At 55.0% G+C, this 13,010-nt stretch overlaps 3 protein-coding genes across 3 annotated transcripts in view; 2 read left to right on the top strand and 1 right to left on the bottom strand.

Moving 5' to 3' along the window:
- Positions 1-6: 6 nt before the first annotated feature.
- Positions 7-2,685, top strand: COPS6 (COP9 signalosome subunit 6). Its single transcript, XM_007468872.1, has 10 exons — positions 7-99; positions 301-426; positions 641-772; positions 1,086-1,174; positions 1,273-1,335; positions 1,667-1,714; positions 1,791-1,905; positions 2,000-2,092; positions 2,188-2,288; positions 2,428-2,685. Exons 1-10 carry the CDS (start codon positions 27-29, stop codon positions 2,566-2,568), a joined length of 981 nt encoding a protein of 326 aa, XP_007468934.1. The 5' UTR covers positions 7-26; the 3' UTR covers positions 2,569-2,685.
- A 360-nt stretch (positions 2,686-3,045) lies between these two features.
- Positions 3,046-10,921, bottom strand: MCM7 (minichromosome maintenance complex component 7). The gene is made up of 15 exons (XM_007468870.1): positions 10,253-10,921; positions 8,981-9,060; positions 8,514-8,678; positions 8,233-8,357; positions 7,979-8,159; positions 7,543-7,680; positions 7,104-7,253; positions 6,789-6,903; positions 6,568-6,699; positions 6,265-6,348; positions 5,591-5,984; positions 5,236-5,319; positions 4,464-4,632; positions 3,580-3,689; positions 3,046-3,408 (listed from the first exon to the last, which is right to left on the bottom strand). The coding sequence occupies exons 1-15, from the start codon at positions 10,281-10,283 to the stop codon at positions 3,207-3,209; spliced, it is 2,160 nt and encodes a 719-aa protein (XP_007468932.1). The 5' UTR covers positions 10,284-10,921; the 3' UTR covers positions 3,046-3,206.
- AP4M1 (adaptor related protein complex 4 subunit mu 1) overlaps positions 10,701-13,010 on the top strand; it is a 3,993-nt gene continuing 1,683 nt past the window's right edge. Inside the window, exons 1-11 of the mRNA XM_007468871.1 lie at positions 10,701-10,758; positions 10,861-10,949; positions 11,328-11,434; positions 11,514-11,610; positions 11,742-11,852; positions 11,941-12,021; positions 12,236-12,298; positions 12,397-12,463; positions 12,567-12,620; positions 12,748-12,854; positions 12,956-12,999. Coding sequence (XP_007468933.1) covers positions 10,701-10,758; positions 10,861-10,949; positions 11,328-11,434; positions 11,514-11,610; positions 11,742-11,852; positions 11,941-12,021; positions 12,236-12,298; positions 12,397-12,463; positions 12,567-12,620; positions 12,748-12,854; positions 12,956-12,999 — 878 coding nt within the window. The remainder of the gene's footprint in view (positions 10,759-10,860; positions 10,950-11,327; positions 11,435-11,513; positions 11,611-11,741; positions 11,853-11,940; positions 12,022-12,235; positions 12,299-12,396; positions 12,464-12,566; positions 12,621-12,747; positions 12,855-12,955; positions 13,000-13,010) is intronic.

Raw genomic sequence — 13,010 nt, 5'->3', positions numbered from 1 at the left:
GGCCGACGCTGGCGGGCGCGGGGGAAATGGCGGCGGCGGCGGCGGCCCCTACGGCGAACGGGACCGGAGGGAGCAGCGGGATGGAGGTGGATGCAGCAGGTAATGGGCCGCGCGGGAGCGTCTTCTGGAGACTTCCTTGGGGGCGCGTCAAGGCCGTCCTGGACTCCCGGGAGAAGTCGGGAGGGCGGGTCAAAAGCGGGCTCCCTGGGTTAACTTGCGGGAGGGATGTATGGCCCGACCCTGCCGTCTCCCACTCCCGTCTCCCGGGAGGACTCTCACCCCCTCTTCCTCCTCCCTTAGTCGTGCCCAGCGTGATGGCCTCCGGAGTGACTGGCAGCGTTTCAGTCGCTCTTCATCCCCTCGTCATTCTCAACATCTCAGATCATTGGATTCGCATGCGCTCGCAGGAGGGGCGGCCTATGCAGGGTGAGTGTTCGGCGTAATTCTCCAGCCTCCTCTCCTTGGTCACCTCCCCCAAATGGTGGTCTTTCCCCTTCCTTTACTGAAGCCAGTTCCTCCTCCGCAGATCACCGTTTCCCTAATATTTGGTTCACACTGACCTCAGACCCTCAAGCTATAATGATTAGGGAGGTTTGGGGTTTCCTTACCCTCACCTCTTATGTGTCCTTCTCTCATCCAGTGATTGGGGCTCTGATCGGGAAGCAGGAGGGCCGAAATATCGAGGTGATGAACTCTTTTGAGCTGCTGTCCCACACCGTGGAAGAGAAGATTATCATTGACAAGGAATATTATTACACCAAGGAGGAGCAGTGTGAGAGGGGAATAGACGTCGGGGAGAGGAGTGGGAGTGGGGAAAAAAAGCAGAGTGGGGAAGATGGAGAGGGTTGGGGAAAAAAATAAACAGGATAGGACGAGAACGGAGGAAAAGTGAAGATAGAGTAGCTAAAGAGACCTTAGAAAAAGGACACATTCAGTTATTCCCTGCAAAGAAAGTAAGAAGACTGAGGAGATTAATTATTCTAAATAGAGCCAGCATGGGAAGGGGAGAAGCTGGTAAAAATACACCAGAACTTCAAATTAAGGAAGGATGGTTTCAAGAAATATTCTGGCCCCTTCCTCTCCAGTTAAACAGGTATTCAAGGAGCTGGAGTTCCTCGGTTGGTATACCACAGGGGGGCCGCCTGACCCCTCCGACATCCACGTCCATAAGCAGGTATACACACTCACACTTGTGCATGCTGGGGCAGAGAAGACTAGAGGATGAGGGGAAGATGGGCCCTGACACTCGTGTGCATTCTCCCCCTCTTCCAGGTGTGCGAGATAATTGAGAGCCCTCTGTTTCTTAAGTTGAACCCTATGACCAAGCACACAGATGTGAGTAAAACTGACCCTGTGCCCACTTTGTCCTGCTTGTCCGTCACTATGGCGATCTTTCATCCTCATCCTGCTATCTTTAACTGTATGACATTTTTATTGAATTGAATCTCTCTTTTGCAGTTTACCAGCTGTGAGACTTTGGGTTAGTCACTTAACCTCTAAAGTGTATTTTCCCCATGTGTAAAATGGGGTAATTCCTACTTCACTAGGTCCTTTGGAAGATTAGATGAGAAAATGTAATGTGAAAGGGCCAAGTTTTTGGCACTGAACATATAGGTTCAGGTGTTTGATGTTAGTGAAGAGCTGTTCTCCCATCTCTTCTTTACAGCTTCCCGTCAGCGTTTTTGAGTCTGTCATAGATATAATCAATGGAGAGGTAGGTAATGCCCTGCCCTTCAACCCTCAGATTCTGCTCCTGGCATTTCCTCCTTTTGACTCTGTGTGCCCTGTAGGCCACAATGCTGTTTGCTGAGCTGACCTACACTCTGGCCACAGAGGAAGCTGAACGCATTGGCGTGGACCACGTGGCGCGAATGACAGCAACAGGCAGTGGAGAGAACTCCACTGGTAGGGGAGGCTGGAGGGGCTTCGTAAGTGAGGGGGGGGTGAAAGGTGCTGCCCCACTCCTTCTCCACCTTGGCCTGTCCCTGTCCCCCTGCAGTGGCTGAACACCTGATCGCACAGCACAGTGCCATCAAGATGCTGCACAGCCGCGTCAAGCTCATCTTGGAGTACGTCAAGGCCTCTGAAGCAGGTAGGACAGGTGTCTCCCCGGCACTTGAACCCCTTTTCCTCTTCCTCCTGGGGAAGCGACAGCATCCACGTTAACGCAGCCTGTTGTGCCTTTAGGAGAGGTCCCCTTTAACCATGAGATCCTGCGTGAGGCCTATGCTCTGTGTCACTGCCTCCCAGTGCTCAGCACAGACAAGTTCAAGACAGACTTCTACGATGTGAGTGTAAAGCCCAGGACAGGGAGGTGGGGCTCGCAGCGTCATTTCTGCACGCAGGACCTGGGACCTGGCTGTTCCCTGGGCATGCGGCGGGGGACCCAGAGCCCCTGGGGAACTGGCTCTTTCTGTTCCCTCGCAGCAATGCAATGACGTGGGGCTCATGGCCTACCTTGGCACCATCACCAAGACGTGCAACACCATGAACCAGTTTGTGAACAAGTTCAATGTCCTCTATGACCGACAAGGCATTGGCAGGCGGATGCGGGGGCTCTTCTTCTGAGAGGATACTTGAAAGGATGCAGCACAGGGGTCGGACAGCTGTCCAGAGGAGGGTGCTACACTCCATTTAGAGAAACCTGTTGCTAATAAAAGGGGAGCAGCCCCTCCGCACCCCTTCTAGTGGCTCTGTCCTCTCTTGTTAGGTGCCACGCTCTTTTGGATCTCAAAGCCTTGATCCTACAGGCTCAGTGGATGGCCGAGAGAGAGGTGTTTCTCAGTTACTGCAGCACTGAGTGTTTACCACAGTGAGATATGTGCCTGAACCCCAGAAGGCAGAGGTACTCGTGTCCATACTTTGAGACTAAAACTGGAGTGGGGGTGGGAGTGGAGACCCTGTGCAGTCTATCAATCAGTGCCTGGCAGGCAGAGCAGGAACTCCCGAGTAGACTTATGAGTGGCTGGAATAAGACAAGCGTAAAGGGAAAAGACAGGAATCTAGCAGAAAACTCAAAATACCCTGTTTTAACAGAAGGCAGCAAATCTACACACACTTTATTAGCAAAATGAATGAGTAAAACAAGTGCAGCTTGGGGAAAAAGAAGGGATCCTCCTTTCCCCTCAAGGGCATCTCTAGGTCTATAAAAGAAGGGGGATTAGGACCATATGCAGAGTAGATACCAGTGTCTCAAGCGACTGGAATCACACAAAAGTGACCCGTGTCCGGGCGGCATTGACCTGCCAGACGTTCAGCTCCTCATACTCGTCTAGGGCCGCCTGGAACTGAGCAGGTGTGAAGCCGCGAGACACGCAGCGCTGCTCTGCCTCGGAATACCGGACACTGCGGCCCTCCGAGGCCAACTCACGGACAGTGGCAAATATCACATCCGCTGGTCTCTGGGTCCTGGAGGAAAGAAGCATGGGTGTGCAAGGTCAGGGTAAAACAAGAACACCCAGTACCAACAGAACAGCAGTGGTCAGGGTTAGAATTCTGAGGCCAACGTCACAGACACAGGGATGCAGAAGCCACAGAACTTTTCTGCTCAAGAAGGTCATCCTTCACTAAGCCACTCACCTGGCTGCTTGCCCCTTGTCACCCAGAAGGGAGTCCTTGGACATCTCCATTAGCCGTATGGCTTCATTCACATCCTCCTTCTCCACTGTGTCTACCATTCGCAGACGTGCCTAAGGGGAAGGTAGGGAGAGATGGGAACGGGAGGAGGGGGGTGGAACAAAGTCAGGGACCCCCCCCCCCAGCTCCAGCTTTAAGGTTGGGCAACCCACATGTTCCTACTCACAAAGGAGTAGAGGCCCCTCCCCTCCCGCCAAGCATCCGCAGTGTGGGGCCGGCACTGTCAGACCGAGACAAGTGCAATGCCCAGGGCAGCGTCCAGCAATTGCCCAAGTCTCCGCCTCTCAACACTGGCCAGTCCCGGTGTTCAGCTGTCCTGTGAGGGAGACCAGACCCTTCTGAACTCCACTGGGCTCCCCACCACGACAGATGGAGCTTGGGGAGCTCAGCCAAGAAAGCAACTGGCAGAGAGGTAGTGTCCCTGGGGCTCGGGAAGTGCTAGCTCAGCAGTAGGTCAGGTAATCACACTACCTGCACGAACAGCACTTTGGAGCCCCCAGGACTAAGGTCCAAGATGTGAGGACAGCAATGAACATTCCTAGCACAGGATCTGGGACACAGGGAGTGAAGTTAACCCATCCACCCCCTCGGTGAGGTCGGAGAAGCAGGGAGAAGGCCTTTCCCTCCACGGACGCTGGGCGTGCCCTGCTGGAGCAGCAAGTACCCACAGTGCGGTAGCACGGAGAGGACCGCTATCTGCACTGTCAGCACTTTAGCCCCGGCAGGGCCTGCGCGGAGGAGGGAGGCAGCGAGAGGGGCCACGTTAAGGCAGGCTGCCCAGTACAGCCCAAATGGACCATCCTGCAGCAGGACAGACTGGCACTCACCAGAGCAGTGGACAGTCGCAGGATAGCCAGCAGAGTCCGGGCGGAAGTATAGGTGGCATCCTTACTGGCCCAGGCCTCTCGCCTCATCTCCACGTACGCTGCTGTGATGTAGTCGGCCAGAGACTCTGGCACCGTGGGCTGCTTCTCCCGGCACATAGCTACGTAACGTCTGTGGGAAAGCAGGAGGGAGGGGTGCAGAGAGTATGTTTTTTCTGCATTAAGAGTTTTACTTTGGCCGGGGGCGGGGAGTGGGGGGGTATTTTTAAGTAGAAAAAAAAATCAGCAGATGAGTATTTGCTTGCTTAAATATCACTGATGGATTTCTCAAAATGCTGCATTTCAAATTATTCCTAAATTTTTAGGAAAATGGCCTTTGCATGAATATGACAAATCCACCTGTCTTAAGAGACGGTTTTGTTAACTTCAAGTGAATAGGTAAAAAGAAGAAAAACTTGAGGAATCCCTGGGAGTCCCGGACAGGCTCCACGGAGAGAATAGTGCTATCAAGTATCCGTGTAGCAGGGTGCAGCTTTGCCAAAAATCTGAACCTGTCTCAACCCTGAGATGGGCAGGTGGTGGAGGTAGCATGAAAGGCAGGTTCTGCGTCACGGTCTCCCATGGCCAGGCTGGGGGGACCTAGACTCACTGTTTTTAGACTCAGGACATGTGGTGGAGGAGGAGCGAAAGCTTTTCAGGAGATGCACACCCAGGCCAAGACACTGCCACCCATGGCACTTGGGCAAGTACACCAGTCCTCGCCCAGCTCTCCTACCTCATAAGCTTCATGTCCAAAGGTTCAAACTGGGTGGGGGGCTGCCGGCTGTGCTGGTGCACATAGGTGATGTGCTGGGCCAACCTGGGAAGAGGGGAGGCAAGTAGGAACCCTGTCTCTTTGGTGCTACACATCACACCCGAACTCTACATCTTGGCCCCTCACCTCTCCACCTCACAGCCTGGCAGGGACAAACTTTCAATCCTGACCCACTCTAACAACTGTCGACCAGCCCCTGCTGTATGAGGGAAAGGTTCTGGAGTTTCCATGAGCAGGCAATGAGTTTTCCAACTTCTCCTCCAACTCCAGAGATGGTTACTAAGGGGTGTCTCCTTGAGTGCTGAGCTGCATTCACCTCAGGTCGTTGTCTCGGTTGGGCCGGTCCTGGATCAGCCAGAGAAGGTCAAATCGGGAGAGCAGCGCAGCAGGAAGCTGTATGTTCTGCTCCAGGCTGCGGCGAGGGTTGTAGCGCCCATAGGCAGGGTTGGCGGCAGCCAGGATGGAGCAGCGGGCGTTGAGCGTTGTGAGAATGCCTGCCTTGGCAATGGAGATGGTTTGCTGCTCCATGACCTCGTGGATGGCCGTGCGGTCAGCCTCCGCCATCTTGTCAAACTCATCAATGCAGCACACACCCTGGTCAGCCAGCACGAGGGCGCCACCCTCCAAGGTCAGCTCTCCACTCATGGAGTCTCTCAGCACAGCTGCTGTGAGCCCCACTCCGGAGGAGCCGCGGCCTGTTGTGTACTGGCCTGAACAAAAGGGCCAGGGAGAAAGAAAATAGACATGTTTAGGAAAAGCAAAGAGGACAAGGGAGCAACAACGGGGCAAAGGACAGAAGAAACAAGGCTAGTGAGGCAAGGCCTGTCCTGAGCTGCTCCAACCCAGCCAGGCCTTCCCAAGGCAGCTGCAGGCCTGTGGGTGGTGGCACTGAATCTCCACTCCCCAATGCTCCCAGAAGAGAACAAACACAGACGCGTGGTGGTCCTACTCCTGCCCTCAATTTGCCTTTCCCAGGATCTGACTACTCACTGCGGGGGGCCAGGCGGTCAATGTAAGACAGGAGCTGAGACTTGGCCACACCAGGATCCCCCATCAGGCAGATGTTGATGTTGCCTGGAGGAAGGGAAGGAAGCCCCTGAATGACTATTCCTTCAATGCAAGTCGTCCAAACACAGAGAAAAGTGCTTTCGAGATCTGCCCCCATCATGCCCAGCACCATTTCTTTTAATCCCACCCCGTGCCCAGGAAGCCAAGACGTCTGCTCTTTTATTCTGTGACCTATGGGACACTGGCCCTGGTCACCCATCCTTTCTTCCTGAACGCTGCACTCACCCCTGATCTTCATGCCTTGAGGAGACTGGTCCACCCCTCCCACCAGCAGGAGCAGCAGCGCCTTCTTCACGTCTTCGTGCCCATAGATCTCCGGGGCAATGGAGGCTGCCAACTTTTCATAGAAATCCTCCTCTGTGGGAAAGGGAAAAGCAAGAGCGTTTTCTGGGGGATAAAAAGTGCTCGGATGAAACTCACATCCCCAGTCTTTCCCGACCCCTCACCTGCAATTTGCCTTAGTTCCTCCCTGCTCAGTTCTCCTGCTCCAAACTCATCATCCTCACTCTTACTCATCTTCACAATCCGATGGGCTTCCAGGTAAGTTTCCGAGAGTAAACCCTTGGGCAGGAAGATGCCGGAGTATGAATGAAGTTCTTTAACTTGGCCATCCACGCGACTCCCTCAGGAGTTCCTAACAAAACCTTTCGTTCTGCTTTGATGTCCTGCTATTGACACTTTTCTCTGTGGGGCTGGATAAGAATAAGGGGATAAGGAGAAAAAGAGAAAACCACCTCCTCATTTTAAACTCCCTTTCTCACCTGGACCATCTGTCGGAACCCAGCGCGCAGGACTGGCAAGAAGATACCGGTGACACTGACATGGTCCCCGGGCTGGGCAATCCTTGTGTTCTCTCCTTCTACCAGCACCGTGATGCTGCGAGGGATATTTCCCACGGGCACTTGGTCGCTCTGGGGGAGAAGGGTACGTGAGGTCTCCAAAGACTAACCTCCCCTCCCCAGGCACACTGCTCTTCTGCTTCCTGGCCTGCTCAGCCTCACAGAAGCCGACAGGAGGGAAGCTGAGCTGTCCTTTACCTCTTCCCAACTCAGTCAGAAAGTTCCGGTTAAACCTCCCTGCTGCTCTTGATGACTTCTCTGCCTCAGCTCCCCTCTCGCTCGTTCTACTTTCTTCCTCCTACTCCAGTGGACTCCCAAGCTCCACCTTCCCTGGGTCCTGGACCACACACCCCAAACTCACGTGTTCTTGCATCTTCATCTCCTGGAATTTGATGAACTTGGAGCCACGTGTCTGTAGGTACAGCCGCCCTCCTGAGCGGTTGGTCTGGCACTCCTGGCTTGGGCACATGATCAGAGGCATGAAAGTGGGAGACTGGATCTAAGATGCAAAAAAGGAAACACCAGAGGAAATCATAAGGAAAGGAGCCCCTTAGAGTCAGTTACTTGAATCACATTCCTCTGTCACAAAAACCATGGGACTTCCGAATGTCTTACGTTATCCCTGGTGGATGTCAACAAACACAAAAAACACAGAATGTATAGAAAGACCACTCCACGCTAGAAAGAAGATGAAAGGTGCACACACCAGCGTGTTTTACAATAATCAGAGAAAATAACAAGTGAACATCAGCAGACAAAACTAATTCTTACAAAAATCACTGTTGCTCCATACATACCGGCTGATAGGTCTCTGCCCCACACTGGTCACACGTGTAAGTGGCCACCACCATCCTGGGTTTGACTTCAGAGACGCGAGTGACAATTCCACGCACTGTTACCAATTTCCCCACAGAGTCAGCCCGTACTTCCCGGATCACGCGAGGCTTGTTACTACTGGGACCTTGAAAATACAGCTCGCTAAGGGAAAAGATAGTCATTAGCAAGGCTCTGGGGATCAAACCCCACACCCTTCCCAACCGAGACCACTCACAATCTGCGCATGAGCTCAGGAGGGTACTGGTTCTGGGGGCTCCGGGCTGCCCCAGGGTCCCGGCTCCGCTGCTCCATCATCAACCGGTGCTCAATGTAAACGTCCAGAACATCTTTATTTACCACCTAAAGGAAAAGGAAACAACCAGAATGGTGAAAGAACAGCACGTAAAGGGGGCCAGGCAGAAATCACTGCCCCCTTTCTGCCAGCTCAGAAAGCCAGCTTTCTGCCAAGAACCTTCTCGAAAAACACCTAACTTCCATGCCCTGCATTTTTCTCACCTCCCTCTCCTTGTACTGAGGCAGCAGCTCTTGTACAGCATCAGCGAAGAGCTTGGCATAGCGCTTGGTGTTCTCACAAATTGAATCCACCAGCTCAGGGTCATCCTCAGCTACATCGTCTAGGTCTATGTACACTGCCACTTGCTCCCGATGAGCCAACAGAACCTGGGGTGGGGAGGAGATAGCCACGGGGCCAAATTTACCTTACCAGTGTTGACAAGCAAAAATCTGTCACCACAAGCTCAGCACACAGGTCCCAGGCCCCACATGGGAGAAACAGCAGTGTGAGACAACAAGACTCACTTCTCAGCCCCCCAACCCCTGAAAATACCTCAATTATCGTAAATCTAGTGCTACACAGGTATCAAGTATCGTGCTAAGCTTGTAACTTACATACAAATGCATTTGCTAATAGCTCTTACAGCTCAAGGTGCTGCCCCATTCCCTCTACCCAACCTTTGACTTACCAACTGATTCCCATACTTGAACTGCTTCTTGCCAAACTCATCATCCTGGTAAAACTCTTGTAGGAACTTCTTCACCTTTTCTATAAGAAAAGCGTAAAACCGTAAAAATCAACTTTTTTCCAGATACCTTACTGCAAAACCCGTCTGAGAGAAATCTAAGAAACTCACCTCCATTTAAAATGAGATCGATGAACTCATCAATCTAAACAACACTCAAACAAGCCTACCTAATTCTCCTCAAACAGGGCAGAACTCTTTTTCACAAGCCTGTTTTAGCCTAGGGAAGAAAAAGCGGCCCCGGGCAGTTTAGAGTATTAACCGATACCCTCCCCGCAGGGGAATTCCACTCTCTGCCTTAGTTAGAAATCTGAGTACCGTTTCCCAAGGGCCTCCCACAGCCGGCAACACACTCAGGTCTCAAAGTTCTCAGCGTTTCTTCTACGCGTTTTGTTCTCCTTTTCTTTCGGCCCCCTAAACCGCTGCCCTCACTGGGATCTCCGCCACCAGGCCCGTCCTCCGCCCCACCCCCTCTCCCGCCACGGCTTCCGCTCTTAGTAAACAAAGAAGCACATGGGCCCAGAAACCGCCGCCTCACAGCCCGGGATTCCTCCGCCCAGGGCGGGAGCCCGTCCGGCGATTGGCCGGCTCGTCAAGGGCCACACCGTCCCACCCCACCACTTCCTCCCTCTGCCTCTGATAAGCACCCCAATTCCAGGCAGGCCCCCACCCTCAGCAGCTCTCTCCGAGGCCACCGCGCGGAAGGACACTGTTTACACACGACACTCCTTCCAGCGGTGTCGCGCAACTTCCGCCCGCCTCCACTTCCGCTTGGAGGTGGGCCTAACGCGGCCAATCCCGGAGCGCAGCGGCCGGCCGGCCCGACCCCCGGGCTTCGGCGCGTCTCGGGCGCTCGGAGCACCTAAGAGCGCGGAGGGAAGTGGGACTGCGGGTGGCCGACCCTGAACCTTTGACAGGGTCCCCTGAGGTCCTGGTCTCCCCTTGGCGCGACCCTTCCTTCTGGAACTTACAGCCGGGGTGTCCGCCCACCCACCACGACCCCTACTTCTTTCCCGTACGCGGTTACCAGCTTTCCCCCGACCTCGGCGCCCCGTGCGCATCCCAGCCACCGCGTGCCTCCAACCCGCCACCTCCCAACCCTGCCTCGGGCCTCGCGGGCCGAACCCTGCCCCCCGGGACTCCCGCTCACCCAAACAGGTGTTGACCAGGAAACTTCCCGCGCAGGACGCCCCTCCCACACTTGCAGACCCTCACCTTTCTCGAGCGCGTAGTCCTTAAGTGCCATTGCTGCCGAGGGCTATGCGGCAGCAGTTGGCGGGCTCTGAGCTCTCCCTGCCCGAACAGCTAAAAACGTCCGCGCGGCGGACTGCGGCCGACCAACCGAAATTGGCGCGAAACGTCGCTCCCCACGTGACCAGCGCCGCTGAGTGCGGGCCAATCGGAGAAGAGGCCCTCCGCCCCTCCCACTCGCCACGGGCCCCTGCCACGACCAATCAGCGGGCGAATCTGGGCTGAGTGACGGGGTAGCGGCGCGGGTGTCAGGAGGGAAAGGCTGGGCGAGGCTTGGGCGGGCGCCGGGTTTCCCGCGGTGGAAGGAGAATCGTTCTTAAAGGGCCAGCCCACTCGCGTCCTTTTGTTCCAGGGCCGCAGGGCGGGGCAGGCCCAACTTTCGCTGTCTCCTGGTCTACTCTCCAGAACGGCCATGATTTCCCAGTTCTTCATTCTGTCCTCCAAGGGGGACCCGCTCATCTACAAGGACTGTATCCTTGGCCAGCGGGGCCGGGGGGGAGGGGCTGGGTGGGACTAGTGCCCCCGAGCCAGCCAGTGTCGCCAGCTCCTTAGCTGTCCTTCCACCCGGTCAGTCCGCGGAGACAGCGGAGGCCGGGATGTGGCCGAGCTCTTCTACCGGAAGCTGACGGGACTGCCTGGAGACGAGTCTCCGGTTGTCATGGTAACCACTGGCGGGGGGTGGGGTGGAGGGGATGCTCTTGGTGGGTCTGGGTGGGGGGCGCCTCCTCCCAGGGCTGTTTCCTTGAGAGCTCCCAGTTGGGGGGTACATTCCTCCACATAATATTAACAGAAGTTTACTGAGCGCTCACAATGCACCAGGCACAGCTCCCCGCACGTCTCAATCCTCAGCCACTCTGGAGTAGGTACTATTATTAACTCCATTTACACACTAGGAAGCTGGGCCCTGGGGAGGTTTCGTATGTGGCACAAGTCACGCTGCTAGTAAGTAGGGGAATCTGGATACCAGCCCAGGTCTCATGGGCCAGGAATCACCACAACTCTTTCTTGCTAATGCTTTTTCCCCCTGCCTCTGCCTCAGCACCACGATGACCGTCATTTTATTCACATCAGACACAGCGGCCTCTATTTGGTGGCCACGACTTCAGAAAACATTTCTCCCTTCAGTCTCCTAGAGCTGCTCTCCCGGTGAGGAGGGCGGGGCTGGGCACCCGGGCGGTGGGGGTCAGAGAGGAGGAGGGTATGCACACTCCGTCCTGTTCTGCAGGCTAGCCACGCTCCTGGGTGATTACTGTGGCTCCCTGGGTGAGGGGACCATCTCCCGCAACGTGGCTCTGGTCTACGAACTTCTGGATGAAGTGCTGGTGAGGTCCAAGGATGTCCCTCCCTGTCCCCCGCTCCCTGAAGATGCATCCCATGGCTGGGAGGCTGAGTCCGTTCATTTTCACCCCTTCCCCCCATGACCACCCAAAGACTGCCATTCCTTTACCCATAGGACTATGGCTATGTACAGACCACATCCACGGAGATGCTGAGGAACTTCATCCAGACGGAGGCTGTGGTCAGCAAACCCTTCAGCCTCTTTGACCTCAGCAGCGTTGGCTTGGTCAGTCCAGGGACAGATGAGGCCAGGATTGAGGAGGGTTAGTGGGAAGTGTCATACGTGAGGATTGATTGCTTTGGATGATTTCCAGTTTGGGGCTGAGACACAACAGAGCAAAGTGGCCCCCAGCAGTGCAGCCAGCCGCCCGGTGCTGTCCAGCCGCTCTGACCAGGTGAAGGAGGGACTGATGGGTTCAGATCCTCTGATTTTTCTCTTAGCCCCCAGAGTCCAAGATCCCAGCATATCTTTCCACCTCCTCTAGACGTGGATGATCCCTTTTCTTACCCACGTCCCCAACCCAGGGCTCCAGCTTCCACTGTCCTGTCCTTTCTGCCTGTCCACGTTAGAACACAGGCTGATCAACCCCCAAATCCCTCTTTCCTTAGAGCCAAAAGAATGAAGTGTTTCTGGATGTGGTCGAGAGACTGTCCGTCCTGATAGCCTCTAACGTAAGTTTGGGCCCCCAGCCCTGCGGCTGAGGACAGGCGGCCTTTGGGAAGTGTGTTGGGGAGGTCACGTCTGGGCATTGACCTCCTGTCACTCTCAGGGCTCGCTGCTGAAGTTGGACGTGCAGGGAGAGATACGACTCAAGAGCTTTCTGCCCAGCGGCTCTGGTGAGCAGCCTGCAGGCTGGACCAGGGTGGGGTTTGGGACAGGCTCCTTGGTGGCATGTATGGGGTATTTGGCAGCTGCTTCTTCTGTTCTTTCCTCTGACAGAGATGCGCATCGGCTTGACGGAAGAGTTTTGTGTGGGCAAGTCAGAACTAAGAGGTGAGAAAGTGGGTCTTTCTCTCCTAGGTCGAGGTCACTGTCAAAGGTTTCATGGAGGGAAGTTAGAGACAGATCCCCACCCCCTCCCAAAATGTGGGTTAGGAGAGGGGTCTTTCTCTCTTTCCAGGTTATGGGCCAGGAATTCGGGTGGATGAGGTCTCGTTTCACAGCTCGGTGCATCTGGATGAGTTTGAATCTCATCGAATCCTCCGCCTGCAGCCACCTCAGGGTGAGGTCAGGATCGGGCTGGCCTAGCATATTCCACCTACCGAGGGGAAGGGAGGCAGTTCAGGTGTGAGGAGACCAAACTCACCTCCATTCCTCTCTGGTCTCAGCTGACGGTGATGAGGTATCAACTCTCAGATGACCTCCCCTCCCCGCTCCCCTTCC

This window comes from Lipotes vexillifer, unplaced genomic scaffold (genome assembly GCF_000442215.2).
Source record: "Lipotes vexillifer unplaced genomic scaffold, Lipotes_vexillifer_v1.1 scaffold12, whole genome shotgun sequence".
Classification (NCBI taxonomy): Eukaryota; Metazoa; Chordata; class Mammalia; order Artiodactyla; family Lipotidae; genus Lipotes; species Lipotes vexillifer.
This window is presented reverse-complemented; position numbering and strand designations above follow the sequence as displayed.